The 20,133-nt window shown below is 48.5% G+C and overlaps 1 protein-coding gene across 1 annotated transcript in view; it reads left to right on the forward strand.

The window, feature by feature from the left end:
• LOC137308308 (probable G-protein coupled receptor 139) overlaps positions 1–1,774 on the forward strand; it is a 74,829-nt gene extending 73,055 nt beyond the window's left edge. The window contains exon 4 of the mRNA XM_067977109.1: positions 879–1,774. Within this exon, the coding sequence (XP_067833210.1) occupies positions 879–1,774 (896 nt within the window). The remainder of the gene's footprint in view (positions 1–878) is intronic.
• Positions 1,775–20,133: the final 18,359 nt, after the last annotated feature.

Consider the following 20,133-nt stretch of genomic DNA (forward strand, 5'->3'; position numbering starts at 1 on the left):
AGAAATGTTTATTCAATTATATATTGATGGATTGATTTCCAGTTATTGCTGTGAAATGGCAATTTGATCTCATTCCTGCCTGATATAGTTCAGGGATCTCTCAGTGAGCCCCACACTGACTCTCATCTCCTGCTGTGCTTTACTGTGAATGATTCCTACTGTTTTTAAGTGGAGTATTGTAAGTTGGTGGATCCTTTAATGTTTTATTGTCCCTTATTCAAATACAATCCTGTTTAATTCTTACTAACAAATGAAGAGTCCCAGGTTGACACAGTTCCAGTTGTGTACAGATACTGTTTGGAACCCTGTGCTGGTAAATTATATCTCATCCACATATCAGTCAATTTAAAGTGACAGCCCATTCTGTGAAGGGGATTCATTATCCTTCGAAGGACTCACATTTCTGCTCCAGTAAGCTGTAACCACCAGGAGCACTTTGTAGAAAGGACCAGAAGATGATGATCAGCAGTGGGAACCCAGGATTGAATTTCACTCCCTATTGAAGACTGGGTTCGGTGAATTTTAGGGTCTCACCTGCGAACTCAGCTTGGACCAGAAATTCAGCCTGGTCCATCCAGCTCTTCCACTCATTGGAGATAACTGGAGCTTCTGTTTCATTAATGGTACCTTTCTATTGATTGTAAACCCACTATTTAATGCTTTATTTAATCTCATTCATTTATGTATTTCCCAATTCATTCCTGATTATTTATATTGTAAACCTTTCTCCAGCAGAAAGCTCACTCTCTGGTCCAATAATTAAATCCTGTCACAGGATGCAGCAACAAACCTGCAAATATCACCCTGAACTCCAACAAACTGCTGCTTTTGCTCCCAGCCTGATGTATAATCTCCCTGTTTATTTCCCTTCCTTACAGTGAACTTATTGACGATTGTGATCCTCTCTCGGGGAAAGTGCGGTCTCTCCAAATGTGTCACTCGTTACCTGGTGGCCATGGCAGCGGCGGATCTACTGGTCGTTATCATTGATCTGATACTCAGGCAGATTCCCATTGTCTATCAGTTTGAATTTGTGAAGTCCATCCCTGTGTGTAATATCCACGCTGTCCTGCTTTTCGCTGCCACAGACTGTTCTGTCTGGTTCACTGTCACTTTCACCTTCGATCGATTTGTGGCCATTTGTTGCCAGAAGCTGAAAACAAAATATTGCACCGAGAAAACGGCGGCTGTGGTTCTGGGAACAGTGAGTGTGGTGAGCTGTTTGAAGAACATCCCCTGGTACTTTATGTATACTTTTGAATATTGGCTTATTAATGACCCCTGGTTTTGCATTGTAAGAAACGGTGTTCTGAATTCTCCGGTCTGGGGAGCAATCCAATTTCTCCATTATTTCCTCACCCCGGGGGTCCCATTTGTTCTGATTCTGCTGCTCAATGCTTTCACCGTCAGATACATTTTAGTGGCCAGCAGAGCCCGCAGGAGACTCCGGGCTCACAGCAGTGGGGAGAGTCCCAGAGACCCAGAGATGGAGAGCCGAAGGAAGTCCATCATTTTACTGTTTGTTATCTCGGGGAACTTTATCCTGTTATGGGTGGTGTTTATGGTGTTCTCTATATGGAGACCAATGCGATATTTAGGGTTTCAGTCTGTATTTCTACCTTTCTTTGTACGAGAACTGGGATTCATGCTCCAGCTCCTGAGTTGCTGCACAAACACTTGTATTTATGCCGTGACACAGACTAAATTCAGAGAGCAGTTGAAGAATGTGGTGAAATATCCATTTACACTAATTGTTAAATTCATTAAATGGTGAGAAGAGCTGAAGTCTTTCCAGCTTCAGAAATCAATCCCGCCTCATCTTCTGTCCAACCCGTTCTCCCCCAACAATGTGCTGCAGACATTAGACAACGGAGCATGTTGGTCGAGCTCGGAAAGGTCAGCGAAATAATGATCAGCAGGATGGGTTTGTAGATGTATGTTCGGGCTGTATTCTATGTACAATTTCAGCATATAGTGTAAACAGTCTGACTCACTCTTGGTGTACTAGTGAACAAACACACAGTGAGACTCTGTACATCCTGACACATTGCCAGGGACTTTGTGTACACAATGAAACACTCCCGCACACAACAGCAAATATTAACCTACTATCAGAGATAACCTGAAATATAAACACACTCACTGAGGGACACTGTACATCAAGTTACATCACTTACCCAGTATGTGAGTGAAGCCCAACAAGAGAGGAATCACTGCTGGATTTAGTCATCGGAAAAGAGCCAGAGCAGATAAGAAGTAAACACAGGGGAACAATTAGGCAATAGCGATCATAACATAAAGGTTTAAAATAATGATTAAGAAAGACATAAGTAAGACAAAGTCCAAAGTAATAGACTGGAAAAACCAATTTTGTGAGGATGAGAATGGAACTGGGGAAGGAAAACTGGAAAAACATTTTGACAAACAAAGAAATAGAAAAGCAGTGGGAAATATTTAAAACGGTGATCAATAGCATTCAGGAGATATATTCCTCGAAAAAACAAGCCAAAAATGAAACAACATGAATGAAAAAAGAGATAAGGGTAAAACGGACACTAAAGAAAAAGGCTACACAAAGTACACAGACAATAAAGGAAAGGATGACAAAAGGGAATATGAAGAGGTTGGGAAGGATGTAAAAAAAAATAAGCAAAGCAAAGAGGAACTACAAAATTACATTTTCAAGGACTATGAATATAAATAGTAAAGTATTCTACAGACCACATTAGTAACAAAAGAAAAATCAGGATAGGGATAGGGTCACTAAGGGATTCACACGATAAACTCACAGGTAATGACAGCGAAATGGCAGAAATATTAAACAGTTACTTTGCCTCAAATAGATATAAAGATAGAACATTTAAGATAGAAAGGGGGAGATAATTGATAAACTAATCAAACTTACAGAGGATAAAACTCCTGGTCCGGATGGATTCCATCCGTGCAAATTGAAAGAAGTTCGGGAAGAGAGAGCAGAGACACTATTACATATATATAAAAATTCATTAGTGAAGGGAATAGTGACAGAGGACTGATGGACAGATAATGTGATTCCTATATTTAAAAAGGCAGTTAGAACAAGTCCAGGGAACTATAGACCAATTAGATTAACATCGATGGTAGGAAAGATAATGGAATCTTTACTCAAAGATGTAAAAGAAAAACATCCAGAAACTGAAAATATAATAAAGAGTCAGCATGGATTTCAGAAGGGAAAGTCAGACTTGACCAATCTTATTGAATTCTTTGAAGAAGTAACAGAAAGAGTCGACTAAGGATATGCAGTAGATGTCATATATTTGTATTTTCAAAAGGCCTTCGATAAGGTACCACATTGTAGACTCATGACTGAGGTCAGAGCATGTGGAGTCAGGGGACAGGGAGCAGAATGGAGAGCAAGCTGGAGACAAAACAGAAAACAGAGAGTAGGGGTTAAAGGGTAGTTACTCAGACAGGCAAAAGGAGGGAAGTGGTGTTCCCCAGGGATCGGTGCTGGGACCACTGTTGTTCACAATATACGTTAACGATTTGGTCTCGGGAATCAGGAGTACAATTTCAAGATTTGCAGGTGACACTAAATTGGGGGGTGTAATTAATATAAAGAAGAATGAGACAAAATACAGGAAGACATTAATAAACTTGCAGAATGGACATGTAATTGACAAATGAATTTCAATATAAGTAAGTGTGAGGTGGTGCATTTTGGTGGGAAGAATAAGGAGGCCACAGACTGCTTGGAAAGGAAGGGCACGAAACTGGGCCGTGTAGCACCCGGCGATACACGGCCTCTCTGACATCCAAGATGGGGTCTTGGATGTGCAAGACTGATTTAAAGTGATAGACACCATTTTGGGACTTAATCTGAGAGGGAGGCAGCGGGGGACGCAGTCAATGCCAGGCCCACAGCATCATGAACATGGACGCAGTGCAGGAAGAAGTTCAATGCTTTGACATGAGTGGTCAAGGTGAGTGAGGTCAACTGTCAAGTGGTGTCTCCCACCAACTGCACCACACACGACACCCCCATCACCCACATATCAACAATCTCTTTCCATCAGTACTCAACTCTTCCAATCAGATGCTTCCTCTCACCCTTACACATTCCCACTGTTTCAAGCCGCCGACCCACAACTCACAGGCCATACACACTGGCAGCTATTCAACCATGACAGGCATATCACCCAGACACATGTCCCGATTTCTTGCAGGAGAATGTGGCGCATATCAAGAGGCAGCAAGTGGCCGAGGCATTTAGCCCCTCGAGCCTGTTCCACCATTCAGTAAGGTCAGGGTGGACCTGTGACCTAACTCCATATACCCGCCTTAGCCCCATATCCCTTAATACCCTTGGTTCACAGAAATCTATCAATCACAGATTTAACATTCACAAGTGAGCTAGCATCAACTGCCGTCTGCAGAAGAGTGTTCCAAACGTCTCCCACCCTTTGTGTGTGGAAGCATTTCCTAACTTCACTCCTGCACGTCCTGGCTCTAAATGTTAGACTATGTCCCCGCATCCTGGTGAGACCGCACCTGGAATACTGCATACAGTTTTGGTGTCCATACTTAAGAAAAGACATACTTGCTCTTGAGGCAGTGCAAAGAAGGTTCACTCGGTTAATCCCGGGGATGAGGGGGCGGACATATGAGGAGAGGTTGAGTAGATTGGGACTCTACTCATTGGAGTTCAGAAGAATGAGAGGCGATCTTATTGAAACATATAAGATTGTGAAGGGGCTTGATCGGGTAGATGCGGTAAGGATGTTCCCAAGGATGGGTGAAACTAGAACTAGGGGGCATAATCTTAGAATAAGGGGCTGCTCTTTCAAAACTGAGATGAGGAGAAACTTCTTCACTGAGGGTAGTAGGTCTGTGGAATTTGCTGCCCCAGGAAGCTGTGAAAGCTACATCATTAAATAAATTTAAAACAGAAATAGACAGTTTCCTAGAAGTAAAGGGAATTAGGGGTTACGGGGAGCGGGCAGGAAATTGGACATGAATTTAGATTGGAGGTTAGGATCAGATCAGCCATGATCTTATTGAATGGCGGAGCAGGCTCGAGGGGCCGATTGGCCTACTCCTGCTCATATTTCTTATGTTCTTATGTTCTTATGTCCTAGTATTGAAGTCTAGGAGACCTCCAAAAACAGTTAAAAATGTCTCACCAGCCAGATGCAATAATCCAGCCACTAACCTGTAAATCCTGCATGGTCCCTTTAAATAGCGCGGTGGGGGGCCCTCCAGGCACTCTAAGACACGTTCAGATGGTCGGGGTTAAGACTGTGCGTTGAGTTGAGCATTAGGTCCCAAAATGGTGTCTATCACTTTAAATCAGCTGGAAATGTGCGTGTGCATCCAAGACACCATCTTGGATGTCAGCGAGACCGTGTGGCACTGAAACAACGGACGCCACACGGCCCAATTTAGCGCCCAGTAACTGGGAGACCCTGTACTTAGTAACACACTGCCAAGAACTTCCTGTAAAGAATGAAACACTCCCACACACATATTGACCTAGTGCCAGAGATAACTTGAAATTATAAAGACACTAACTGCGAGGCCCTGTACATACAAACCCACTGATTGGGGATGTTTAAACAGTCAAACATTACAACAGACCCCCTAGAAATAGATATGAACATACACTCTGAAAATGTTAAAGCCTCAAAGAGACACTGGATGAATATTGAAAGAATCCAGCAGGTCACAGCAAATATTAGAAAAGAAACAGAGTGAAAACCTTAAATTATTAACCAATTGAGATACCAATAAACTCACAGGATTACCCTGTTAACCAAAACAGTCCTACAGAATCGTCTTGCAAATATTATTGGTTTCACAGAAACACCCTGTAAACATTGGCAGTGTTGGGAACAGTGTAAGGTAAAATATTAATAAATAGTAGTGATTATAGGGTTATCGGTATCAAATTCCAGCCCCAGGCAGAAGATGTGAGACTGAGAATACTGTGACTAGAAAGGGCTGGGAATGGAATGTTAAGTGAGGTCAAGGAGCTGATAATTCAGGGATAAGCAAATACTTGATGATAAGAAATGTCCCAGGAGATGGGACGTGCTGACCCTCAAGCGTGTGACATGTCCAGAGAACAACATACAGATATAGCCGCAATATGCATTGGCAGGAGAAATCAAGTGGTCTGCCTGACTATTGCCGTGCTTATGTCCTAACCATGCGTAAGGCTAGCGTGCTTACCTTTTAATCTTGCGTACTACCGGTGAGTTTACGAACTAGCATTATGTTAATCTTACATACTGATTGGTATGAAGGTAGAACACACCAGGAAACTGTAGCAACTCTGAATATTATTGATGTGACTACTGTGAGCTCAGTTCACAGATCCCCCATGAGTTTGTTACGTGTGAGTTTCAAGGTACCAATATAGAAACATAGAAAGTTACAGGAGGAGGCACAGAAGGAGGCCATTCAGCCTATCTGGTCTGTGCCGGCCGAAAAAGAGCTATCCACCCTAATCCCACTTCCCAGCACTTGGTCCGTAGCCCTGTAGGTTACAGCACTTCAGGTTCACATCCAGGTACTTTTTAAATGAGTTGAGGGTTTCTGCCTCTACCACCCTCTCAGGCAGTGAGTTCCAGACCCCCGCCACCCTCTGGGTGAAAACATTTCTCCTCAGCTCCCCTCTAATCCTTCTACCAATGAGTTTGTATAAATTTGATAAACAAAGACTATTGATCAGATGAGTCTGTAACTCTTGATTGGTGGAGCCAGAATTGGAGTACAATGATAAGCATTGTCTTATAACACAATAAGTAGGTCATACTAGGGGAGGGGGGTCAATCTCTGCATCATCAGGGGTAAAATCCTGACATAATCCTGTCATCAGAACAGGAGGAGGCCATTTAGCCCTCAAGCCTGTTCTGTCATTCAATAATCATGGCTGATCTCTGTTTCAACTCCATTTACCCGCCTTGTCTCTGTAACCCTTAATCCCCTTACCCAACAAAAATCTACCAATCTCAGTTGTGAAATTTTCATTTGACCACCAGCCTCAACATCTTTTTGAGGGAGAGAGCTCCAGATTTCCACTCCCCTTTGTGTGAAGAAGTGATTCCCGACATCACCCCTGAACGGCCTGGCTCTAATTTTAAGTTTTCACCCCCTTGTTCTGGACTCTCCCACCAGAGGAAATAGTTTCTCTCTAGCTACCCTATCAAATCCTTTAATCAACTCAAACCCCTCGATTAGGTCACCCCATAATCTTCAATACTCGAGGGAATACAAGTCTAGTCTATGGAACCTGTCCTCATAATTTAAGCCCTTTAGCCCCAGTATCATTCTGGTGAAACAGTGCTGCACCCACTCCAAGGACAATATATCCTTCCTGAGGTGTTCTGCCCAGAACTGAACGCAGTCTCCAGATGCAGTCTAACCAGAGCAATATATAAGTGTTCCATAACTTTCACACCTTTCTATTCCTGTCCCCTTGAGACAAAGGCTAACATTCCATTAGAGTCTTTAATAATTTGTGCCTGTCTACTAGATTTTAGTATTTTCTGTAGATGATCCCTTAAATCACTCTGCTCCTCGGCAGTTCCTACCAACTCACCATTTGCAACATTTAGAATTCCATCTGCCTCAGTTTTGCCCACTCACTTAATCTATCGATGTCCCTTTTCAACTTCTTGGTAACATCTACGCTGTTTACTGTGCCCCCAACTTAGTGTCGTCAACAATAGAGATATGCCTCTCTCTATTCCTTCATCCAAGTCATTGATAAATATAGTGAAAACCTGAGGCCCCAGTACAGATACCTGGGGGACCCCACTAGTCACCCCTTGCCAATTGGATTACTCCCAGTCTCTTATCTCCTCACCAATACCCTACCCATGTCAATAGCTTCCCTCCAATTCTGTGCCCTTTCATTTTTGCTAACAGTCTCTTGTGTTGAATCTTATCGAATGCCTTCTGGAAGGCCATATAAATAATATCTAGAGACAGTCCCTTATCTACCACATTAATAACCTCCTCAGAAATTCAGTTTGGTTAATTAGACATGTCTAACCCTTTATAAATCCAGGATGACTCTCTCGGACAGTTCACATTTTCCAAGTGCTCAGTCAATATGTCCCGAATAACAGATTCTAGTGAATTCCCCCACAACAGATGGTAGATTAACAGGTCTGTAATCTACTGGTTTCTCTCTCCCACCATTCTTAAATAATGGAGTGACATTGGCAATATTCCAATCCAAGGGGACAATTCCTGAATCAAGAAAGTTTTTGAAGATCATGACTACAATCTACAATTTTCCTCACCTACTTTCCTGGGGTGGAAACCATCAGGTCATGGAGATTCGTTTGTCTTTAGAATTATTATTTTCTCCATTACTTTTTTTTAAACTGATATTAAATCATAGAATCATAGAATAATATAGCACAGAAGGAGTCCATTTGGCCAATCGTGCCTGTGCCAGCTCTCTGAAAGAGCGACCCTGGCCTTTCCCTACAGCCCTGCAAATATCTCCTTTTTAAGTATTTATCCAAATCCCTTTTGAAAGTTATTATTGAATCTGCTTCCACCGCCCTTTCAGGCAGCGCATTCCAGATCAGAACAAGTTGCTGAGTAATTTTTTTCTTTTTGCCAATTATCTTAAATCTGTGTCCTCTGGTTACCGACCCTCCTGCCACTGGAAACAATTTCTCCCTGTCTACGTGATCAAAATCCCTCATCATTTTGATCACCTCCTTTACCTTAAATCATTCCTTAACGTTCTTTGCTTCAAGAATAACAACCCCAGCTTCTCCAATCACTCCACATACCTGAATTCCCTCATCCCTGGCACCATTCTAGTAAATCTCATCTGCACCCTCTCCAAGGCCTTGACATCCTTCTTAAAGTGTGGTGCCCAGAATGGGGGATGATGCTCCAGCTGAGGACTAACTAGTGATTAATAAAATCTAATAAGTTCTACCCCTTGATTTATTTTGAGTTTTACCCTTACCTCTAGTATCCTCCACTGTGTTATTTCAGAAAGTCTGCCATTTCCTTATTCTCAGTCATAATATCACCAGCGTCTGCCTTCAAGGGGCCCACAATACCCTGAGCTGCCGACTTTCTCTTAATATACTTGCAAAGTGTTATCCTTGATATCCCTCCTTGGTTTTTTGCTCGTATTTCTGTTTTGCAACTCTGACTAATTTATTGGTACCACGTTGCTATTCTTTATATCCCCCAGTCTGTGGGATCTCCACTGTTCTTTATATCCCCCAGTCTGTGGGATCTCCACTGTTCTTTATATCCCTCCCAGTCTGTGGGATCTCCACTGTTCTTTATATTACCAAGTCTGTGGGATCTCCACTGTTCTTTATATCCCCCAGTCTGTGGGATCTCCACTGTTCTTTATATTACCAAGTCTGTGGGATCTCCACTTTTCTTTATATCCCCCAGTCTGAGGGATCTCAACTGTTCTTTATATTACCAAGTCTGTGGGATCTCCACTGTTCTTTATACCCCCCAGTCTGTGGGATCTCCAATGTTATTTATATCCCCCGGTCTGTGGGATCTCCACTGTTCATTATTTCCACCGCAGTCTGTGGGATCTACACTGTTCTTTATATCCCCCAGTCTGTGGGATCTCCACTGTTCTTTATATCCCCCAGTCTGTGGGATCTCCACTGTTGTTTATATCCCCCCCAGTCTGTGGGATCTCGACTGTTGTTTATATCCCCCAGTCTGTGGGATCTCCACTGTTCTTTCTATCCCCCAGTCTGTGGGATCTCCACTGGGCTCGAATTTAGCAGGCCTGCGGGTTCCCAGCGGGTGGTCCTCCGGGAGCGTGGAAAACGCGGACGGGTAATTGTGTGCGTCCCCCACGCGATCGCGGGATAATTGGACGCATTATGCCCTGCTTCCGGGTTCTGCGCTCCCCAGCTGCGTGCCGGCCGGCTGCGCATGCGCAGTATCGTCGACGCGATGTAGGAGCTCCAGTTAAAGGGGCAGTCTCCCAAAGCCCCTCCTGCTGCAAGCAAGAGGTCTGGGAGAATGGCTCAACAAAGGGGAAAGGCTGCGCCCCGTTTTTCAGATCTGGCACTGCAGCTGATGCTGGAGGGCGTGAGGAGGAGGAGGGAAACACTCTTCCCAGAAGATGGGCGCAAGTTCCCTGCCGCCGCAACCAGGAAGGCATGGGCAGAGGTGGCGGCGGAGGTGAGCAGCAGGGGCAACACCCCAAGGACTTGGGAGCAGTGCCGCAAGCGCTTCAATGACCTGACTAGGTCTGGCAAGGTGAGTACACCAACGCACCCTCCCACATCCCGTCCCCACCATCACGCCAAGCAGATCACAACCCCCTCCTGCACAGCCACCACTGCGCTCCATCAGCAATCCTCACAGCCACTCATTCACCATCCTCGCCGTGCACGCAAGTACCCACCGTCCCTGACCCCACCCGAACACTACCACACACCCCAATCCCCATGCAATGGGATGGGCACGTGGCCCACGCATCCTCCCATCCATCCGCGCCACGCTCAACCCAACCACACCGATGCTCGATGCGTCTCACGATGCAAGACGCACCCACTCACACATCTGTGTTTTGCCTTCACAGGAGAAGAGAAGCAAGAACAATAGGGAAAGGGCACGCACCGGAGGTGGGCTGCCGCAAGTGGTGGAGCTCACCGACGCCGAGGTGGAGGCGCTCGACCTCGCCCGCACGCGACATTGCCTGTCGGTGGCTGATGGCGAGTGTGTCGCTGCCGAAACAGCCGGTAAGGGAAAGCTGACACTCAACACCCATGATCGCGAGTGACCGTATCATCACCTGCCATCAGGCGCACTGTCAAGTTGGTCCACATGCCTCAAAGTGCCCTCTGTTCTCTTGCAGGTCCGTCTTTGGGTCAAGCGAGCGTGGAGGGCGATTCCTCAGAGGACATGGCGGTCTCTGAGGGTGCATCGTCACATCAGAGCCAACCATCCACCAGCGCAGAGACACGCACCTCGGTGGGTCCCCCTCGCCAACTAGTTGGGGTAGCACTTGGTGAGTCACTGCGCACGAGTGAGCATGAGCAGACCCTGGTGGCAGGGGCAGCCGCGGAGGGTCCGCGACGGAGGGAGCACTCATCTCCAGGCTCTGCTCAGCCGGACCCAGATGCTGAACCCAGGGGGCCACCAGTGAAAAGGAGAGTCGTCGAGGGCCACCAGCTAATTGCTGAGGTACTGGCAGAGGTGCCGCGCGCATTGTCCACAATAGCGCAGGCGATGGAGGAGTCCACCTCCTGCATGAGGGCATTGGTGGCGCAGGCACAGGAGGGTACCGGCGACACAGTGTCGCGGGTAGGTGCGGGACTGTCTGCGGTGGAGGACAGGCTGGCCTCCCTCGAGCGTCACGCACAGCTCCACTTCGAGTCCTTGCAGGCCCTGACAACGTCTGTATGGATTCAGGGTGAGCAACATCCCGCCGCCATCAACAGGCTGACGGATACACTAGGGGTGGCCTTGCAAGGCCTCACACATGCCATCCAAACTGCCGTCCAGCAGGGTGGAAGGGGTGATGTGGGCCGAGGCCAAGAGAGGGATGATGGTGACCGGGGACATGGAAGCCTCTCAAGGCGTCCCCACGTCCCACCCGTTGCCCCCCTCTCAACCAGTACCCGCAATGGTGCCTCCTCTCCAGGTGGCCGAGTCTGCCCCTGCCCCGGTGCAGGAGGAGCAGTCTGTGGAGGTGCCCTCACGGGCACCGAAACCCAGGGGCCGTCCGCCAAAAGCATCTACCCGGTCAAGGCAAGAAGACGAGCAACCTGCCACTACCTCTGCTGGAGCCACAGGGGTAGCACCACGTAGGGGTTCCCGGAAAAGAAATGCAAAGGCCTTATAATCACAAAGGGAATACACCAGGGTGTTTATTATTTTGTACTTTGTTTCTTAAATGATGTCACATTCCAGATATTAAATAGTCTATTCTCACCACTCCTGCCACCTCTCGTCCATTCTTCCGCGGCTTGTGCAATAGGTGCGTTCCGTGGAGGCCATCATGACGGCGAACACCTGCTGCCACCCATTGGGCACACTGCTGTGGGTGCAGGATTACTGGCAGCACTCTTCAGTGGAGGGGGCTGGTATGGCCGCTCGCATGTGCAGGTGAGGAGATGCGAGCGCCTCGCAGTGTCTGACTCTAGGAGAACCGTTGACGTATGAGTGCGTCCCTGGCCCGGCGACCATCCCGGTGAGTCGCGGCTCGGCGCATGGGTCGTCCAACATCCTCTGGCGCGTCCTCCTCCTCCGCCTCCTCCTCCTCCGCATCCTCCTCCTCCTCCTCCTCCTCCTCGCCCTCGCCTTCCTCAATGTGGGTGGCGGGTGTGGATGGGGCCTCCTCCAGCGGCACCCCTCTCTGTTCGGCCATGTTGTGCAGGGCACAGCAGACAACTGATTCGTCCCACTCTGAATGGTGTGTATTGGAGCGCTCCCCCAGAACGATCAAGGCACCTGAAGCGCATCTTGAGAAGCCCTATGGTCTGCGCAATTGTAGACCTGGTAGCAGTGTGGCTGTCATTATATCGACGCTCCGGCTCGGTGATGGGGTTCCTCAGAGGTGTCATGAGCCACGTGTGGAGGGGATACCCCTTGTCGCCGAGGAGCCAGCCGTTGCCGGCGTTGGGTGCCTGCAGGATGGGCGGGACGGCAGACTCCCTGAGGACGAAGGCATCGTGGCAGCTGCCGGGGTATCTGGCGCACACGTGTAGGAATCTCTGGCGGTGGTCACAGATGAGCTGGGCGTTCATGGAGTGATACCCCTTCCTGTTGATGAACAGCCCTGGCTCATGTGGAGGTGCCCGTATTGCGATGTGGGTGCAGTCGATTACACCCTGCACCCGTGGGAAGCCGGCCATGGCATGGAATCCAACCGCCCTCTCCGTCTGGCTGCGCTCGTCCATGGCGAAGTTGATGTAGTGTGAGGCCCTGCGGAACAACCCATCGGTGACCTGCCTTATGCACTTGTGTGCAGAGGACTGACAGACTCCGGTGATGTCCCCGGTGGCACCCTGGAAGGAACCGGATGCGAAGAAGTTGAGGGCAGTGGTGACTTTGACGGCAACAGGTAAGAAGATGCTGCTTGGTCCATCAGGGAGCAGCTCGTCGTTAAGGAGGCTGCAGATGTCGGCGACCATCTGGCGATTGACTCTGAGCCTCCGTATGCACTGCTCCTCGGAGAGGTCCATGAAGCTGAGCCTCGCTCTGTACACCCTGTGCGGAGGGTAGTGCCTCCTGCGACGCATCTCTCTCTGCGGTTGCCCTCCCTCCTGCTGTGCAGGTGGGTGTGCCGCAGCACCGTGTTGGGGAGCCCCACCTCTCCGAGGCGGACGGCGTGGACTGCGAGGCTGCTGGGGCTGATCATCCTGTTCGTCCTCCGAGGATGTCAACGCACCACCCATCTGGCAGGTGTTGGTGTGAGGGGTTGTGCAGGGTAGGTGGGTGGGTCCTCGGACTGGGGCTGCGGTTTCGTGTCGGTCTGTCCTCTGGCTTGGCGGGGGGTGGTGGAGGGCAGGGGTTGCCCTATGTGACGCGGTGGCCTCCTGCGTGGGTGTGGGCTCTCCCCCGTGGAGCGCACCTTGACACCTGCCACAGGCTGCTGGCTGCAACACGCCTGGTTTGAAGGGTCCTGTTTCCCCCAGTGTGGGAAACTGACTGCGTTGAACCTAAAATCCCACACTTCCTCTTTTGACAGCTGCTTCAGCTCATTAACTGACCACAACGAGCAAGGTAAGTACTCTCAAGTGGAACCCCGCTGGCTTTAATTGCCTGCGGGATTCCCACCAGCGGGGCTTTCGCGCGCAGCCCCGCACGTCAGCGCGGTACCCGGAAGTGGCCGGGATTTCGTCCGAATCCGGTCACGTGATCGGAGATCGGGATTTTCGGGGCCCCCCCGCTGGAAACCCGCAGGTAACCCGACCCTAAAATCGAGCCCACTGTTCTTGAAATCCCCCAGTCTGTGGGATCTCCACTGTTCTTAATATCCCCCCAGTCTGTGGGATCTCCTCTGTTCTTTATATCCCACCAGTCTGTGGGATCTCCACTGTTCTTTATATCCCCCTGTCTGTGGGATCTCCACTGTTCTTAATATCCCCCCAGTCTGTGGGATCTCCTCTGTTCTTTATATCCCACCAGTCTGTGGGATCTCCACTGTTCTTTATATCCCACCAGTCTGTGGGATCTCCACTGTTCTTTATATCCCCCAGTCTGTGGGATCTCCTCTGTTCCTTATATCCCCCAGTCTGTGGGATCTCCACTGTTCTTTATATGCCCCCAGTCTGTGGGATCTCCACTGTTCTTTATATCCCCCCCAGTCAGTGGGATCTCCACTGTTCTTTATATCCCCCAGTCTGTGGGATCTCCACTGTTCTTTATATCCCCCCCAGTCTGTGGGATCTCCACTGTTCATTATATCCCCTAGTCTGTGGGATCTCCACTGTTCTTTATATCCCCCCCAGTCTGTGGGATCTCCACTGTTCTTTATATCCCCCAGTCTGTGGGATCTCCACTGTTCTTTATATCCCCCAGTCTGTGGGATCTCCACTGTTCATTATTTCCACCGCAGTCTGTGGGATCTCCACTGTTCATTATATCCCCCTGTCTGTGGGATCTCCACTGTTCTTTATATCCCCCCCAGTCTGTGGGATCTCCACTGTTCTTTATATCCCCCCCAGTCTGTGGGATCTCCACTGTTCATTATATCCCCCAGTCTGTGGGATCTCCACTGTTCTTTATATCCCCCCCAGTCTGTGGGATCTCCACTGTTCTTTATATCCCCCAGTCTGTGGGATCTCCACTGTTCTTTATATCCCCCCCAGTCTGTGGGATCTCCACTGTTCTATATATCCCCCCAGTCTGTGGGATCTCCACTGTTCTTGAAATCCCCCAGTCTGTGGGATCTCCACTGTTCTTTATATCCCCCAGTCTGTGGGATCTCCACTGTTCTTTATATCCCCCTGTCTGTGGGATCTCCACTGTTCTTTATATCCCCCCAGTCTGTGGGAACTCCACTGTTCATTATATCCCCCAGTCTGTCGGATCTCCACTGTTCTTTATTTCCACCGCAGTCTGTGGGATCTCCACTGTTCATTATATCCCCCTGTCTGTGGGATCTCCACTGTTCTTTATATCCCCCCCAGTCTGTGGGATCTCCACTGTTCTTTATATCCCCCCCAGTCTGTGGGATCTCCACTGTTCATTATATCCCCCAGTCTGTGGGATCTCCACTGTTCTTTATATCCCCCCCAGTCTGTGGGATCTCCACTGTTCTTTATATCCCCCAGTCTGTGGGATCTCCAATGTTCTTTATATCCCCCGGTCTGTGGGATCTCCACGGTTCATTATTTCCACCGCAGTCTGTGGGATCTACACTGTTCTTTTTATCCCTCCCAGTCTGTGGGATCTCCACTGTTCTTAAGATCTCCCAGTCTGTGGGATCTCCACTGTTCTTTATATCCCCCAGTCTGTGGGATCTCCACTGTTCATTATTTCCACCGCAGTCTGTGGGATCTACACTGTTCTTTATATCCCTCCCAGTCTGTGGGATCTCCACTGTTCTTAAGATCTCCCAGTCTGTGGGATCTCCACTGTTCTTTATATCCCTCCCAGTCTGTGGGATCTCCACACGTTCTTTATATCCCCCCCAGTCTGTGGGATCTCCACTGTTCTTTATATTCCCCCAGTCTGTGGGATCTCCACTATTCTTTATACCACCCAGTCTGTGGGATCTCCTCTGTTCTTTATATCCCCCAGTCTGTGGGATCTCCACTGTTCTTTATATCGCTCAGTCTGTGGGATCCCCACTGTTCTTTACATCCCCCAGTCTGAGGGATCTCAACGGATCTTTATATTACGCAGTCTGTGGGATCTCTACTGTTCCTTATATGCCCCCAGTCTGTGGGATCTCCACTGTTCTTTATATCCCCCCCGGTCTGTGGGATCTCCACTGTTCTTTATATCCCACACCTGTCTGTGGGATCTCCACGGTCTGTGGGACCTCCACTGTTCTTTATATCCCACAGTCAGTGGGATCTCCACTGTTCTTTATATCCCCCCAGTCTGTGGGACCTCCACTGTTCTTTATATCCCACAGTCTGTGGGATCTCAACTGTTCTTTCTATCCCCCAGTCTGTGGGATCTCCACTGTTCTTGAAATCCCCCAGTCTGTGGGATCTCCACTGTTCTTTATATCCCACAGTCAGTGGGATCTCCACTATTCTTTATATCCCTCCCAGTCTGTGGGATCTCCACTGTTCTTTATATTCCCCCAGTCTGTGGGATCTCCACAGTTCCTTCTATGCCCCCAGTCTGTGGGATCTCCACTGTTCTTTATATCCCCCCGGTCTGTGGGATCTCCACTGTTCTTTATATCCCCCACCTGTCTGTGGGATCTCCACTGTTCTTTATATCCCTACCAGTCTGTGGTATCTCCACTGTTCTTTATATCCCCCAGTCTGTGGGATCTCCACTGTTCTTGAAATCCCCCAGTCTGTGGGATCTCCTCTGTTCTTTATACCCCCCCCCCAGTCTGTGGGATCTCTACTATTCTTTCTCTCCCCCAGTCTGTGGGATCTCCACTGTTCTTGAAATCCCCCAGTCTGTGGGATCTCCACTGTTCTTGAAATCCCCCAGTCTGTGGGATCTCTCCTATTCTTTCTATCCCCCAGTCTGTGGGATCTCCACTGTTCTTGAAATCCCCCAGTCTGTATGATCTCCACTGTTCTTTATATCCCCCCCAGACTGTGGGATCTCCACTGTTCTTTATATCTCCCAGTCTGTGGGATCTCCACTGTTCTTGAAATCCCCCAGTCTGTGGGATCTCCAATGTTCTTGAAATCCCCCAGTCTGTATGATCTCCACTGTTCTTTATATCCCCCCCAGTCTGTGGGATCTCCACTGTTCTTTATATCTCTCCCAGTCTGTGGGATCTCCACTGTTCTTTATATTATCCAGTCTGTGGGATCTCCAATGTTCTTTTTATCCCCCCAGTCTGTGGGATCTCCACTGTTCTTTATATCCCCCCAGTCTGTGGGATCTCCACTGTACTTTATATCTCTCCCAGTCTGTGAGATCTCCACTGTTCTTTACATCCCCCAGTCTGAGGGATCTCGACTGTTGTTTATATCCCCCAGTCTGTGGGATCTCCACTGTTCTTTATATCCCCCCAGTCTGTGGGACCTCCACTGTTCTTCATATCCCACAGTCAGTGGGATCTCCACTGTTCTTTATATCCCCAACAGTCTGTGGGATCTCCACTGTTCTTTCCATCCCCCAGTCTGTGGGATCTCCACTGTTCTTGAAATCCCCCAGTCTGTGGGATCTCCACTGTTTTTTATATCCCACAGTCAGTGGGATCTCCACTGTTCTTTATATCCCCCCCAGTCTGTGGGATCTCCACTGTTCTTTCTATCCACCAGTCTGTGGGATCTCCACTGTTCTTGAAATCCCCCAGTCTGTGGGATCTGCACTGTTCTTTATATCCCCCCAGTCTGTGGGATCTCCACTGTTCTTTATATCCCCCAGTCTGTGGGATCTCCACTGTTCTTTATGTGCCCCCAGTCTGTGGGATCTCCACTGTTCTTTATGTCCCCCCCAGTCTGTGGGATCTCCACTGTTCTTTATATCCCCCAGTCTGTGGGATCTCCACTGTTCTTTATATGCCCCCAGTCTGTGGGATCTCCACTGTTCTTTATATCCCCCAGTCTGAGGGATCTCCACTGTTCTTTATATCCCCCCAGTCTGTGGGATCTCCACTGTTCTTTATATCCCCCAGTCTGTGGGATCTCCACTGTTCTTTATTTGCGCCCAGTCTGTGGGATCTCCACTGTTCTTTATGTCCCCCAGTCTGTGGGATCTCCACTGTTCTTTATATGCCCCCAGTCTGTGGGATCTCCACTGTTCTTTATATCCCCCAGTCTGAGGGATCTCCACTGTTCTTTATATGCCCCCAGTCTGTCGGATCTCCACTGTTCCTTATATGCCCCTAGTCTGTGGGATCTCCACTGTTCTTTATAAGCCCCCAGTCTGTGGGATCTCCACTGTTCTTTCTATCCCCCAGTCTGTGGGATCTCCACTGTTCTTGAAATCCGCCAGTCTGTGGGATCTCCACTGTTCTTTATATCCCACAGTCAGTGGGATCTCCACTGTTCTTTATATCCCCCCCAGTCTGTGGGATCTCCACTGTTCTTTCTATCCACCAGTCTGTGGGATCTCCACTGTTCTTGAAATCCCCCAGTCTGTGGGATCTCCACTGTTCTTTATATCCCCCCAGTCTGTGGGATCTCCACTGTTCTTTATATCTCCCAGTGTGTGGGATCTCCACTGTTCTTTATATCCCTCCCAGTCTGTGGGATCTCCACTGTTCTTTATGTGCCCCCAGTCTGTGGGATCTCCACTGTTCTTTATGTCCCCCAGTCTGTGGGATCTCCACTGTTCTTTATATGACCCCAGTCTGTGGGATCTCCACTGTTCTTTATATCCCCCAGTCTGAGGGATCTCCACTGTTCTTTATATGCCCCCAGTCTGTGGGATCTCCACAGTTCTTTATATCCCCCCCAGTCTGTGGTATCTCCACTGTTCCTTATATCCCCCTAGTCTGTGGGATCTCCACTGTTCTTTATATGCCCCCTGTCTGTGGGATCTCCACTGTTCCTTATATCCCCCTAGTCTGTGGGATCTCCACTGTTCTTTATATGCCCCCTGTCTGTGGGATCTCCACTTTTCTTTATATCCCCCAGTCTGTGGGATCTCCACTGTTCTTTATATCCCCCAGTCTGAGGGATCTCCACTGTTCTTTATATTACCCAGTCTGTGGGATCTCCAATGTTCTTTATATTCCCCCCAGTCTGTGGGATCTCCACTGTTCTTTATTTCCCCCCAGTCTGTGGGATCTCCACTGTTCTTTATATCCCCCCAGTCTGTGGGATCCCCACTGTTCTTTATATCCCCCAGTCTGTGGGATCTCCACTGTTCTATTTACCCCCCCCCCCCAGTCTGTGGGATCTCCACTGTTCTTTATATCCCCCAGTCTGTGGGATCTCCACTGTTCCTTATATCCCCCCAGTCTGTGGGATCTCCACAGTTCTTTAGATCCCTCGATCTGTGGGATCGCCACTCGTCTTTATCTCCCCCCCCAGTCTGTGGGATCTCCACTGATATCTATATCTCTCCCAGTCTGTGGGATCTCCAATGTACTTTAAATCACCCAGTCTGTGGGATCTCCACTGTTCTTTATATCCCCCAGTCTTTGGGATCTCCACTGTTCTTTATATCCCCCAGTCTGTGGGATCTAAACTGTTCTTTATATCCCCCCAGTCTGTGGGATCTCCTCTGTTCTTTATATCCGCCACTCTGTGGGGTCTCAACTGTTCTTTATATCCCCCAGTCTGAGGGATCTCAACTGATCTTTATATCCCCCAGTCTGTGGGATCTCCACTGTTCTTTATATCCCCCAGTCTGTGGGATCTCCACTGTTCTTAATAACCCCTCCAGTCTGTGGGATCTCCACTGTTCTTTATATCCCCACCAGTCTGTGTGATCTCCACTGTTCTTTATATCCCCCCAGTCTGTGGGATCTCGACTGCTCTTTAAATCCCCCAGTCTCTGGGATCTCCACTGTTCTTTATAACCCCCCCCAGTCTCTGGGATCTCCACTGTTCTTTATATCCCCCCCAGTCTGTGTGATCTCCACTGTTCTTTATATCCCCCAGTCTGTGGGATCTCCACTGTTCTTTAAATCCCCCAGTCAGTGGGATCTCCACTGTTCTTTATATCCCCAAGTCTGTGGGATCTGCACTGTTCTTTAAATCCCCCCAGTCTGTGGGATCTCCACTGTTCTTTATATCTCTCCCAGTCTGTGGGATCTCCACCGTTCTTAATAACCCCATTCTGTGGGATCTCCACTGTTCTTTATATCCCCCTAGTCTGTGGGATCTCCACTGTTCTTTATATCCCCCTCCCAGTCTATGTGATCTCCACTGTTCTTTATATCCCCCCCAGAGTGTGTGATCTCCTCTGTTCTTTATATCCCCCAGTCTGTGGGATCTCCACTGTTCTTTATATCCCCCAGTCTGTGGGATCTCCACTGTTCTTTATATCCCCCCAGTCTGTGGGATCTCCACTGTTCTTTAT

This window comes from Heptranchias perlo, unplaced genomic scaffold (genome assembly GCF_035084215.1).
Source record: "Heptranchias perlo isolate sHepPer1 unplaced genomic scaffold, sHepPer1.hap1 HAP1_SCAFFOLD_128, whole genome shotgun sequence".
Lineage (NCBI taxonomy): Eukaryota > Metazoa > Chordata > Chondrichthyes > Hexanchiformes > Hexanchidae > Heptranchias > Heptranchias perlo.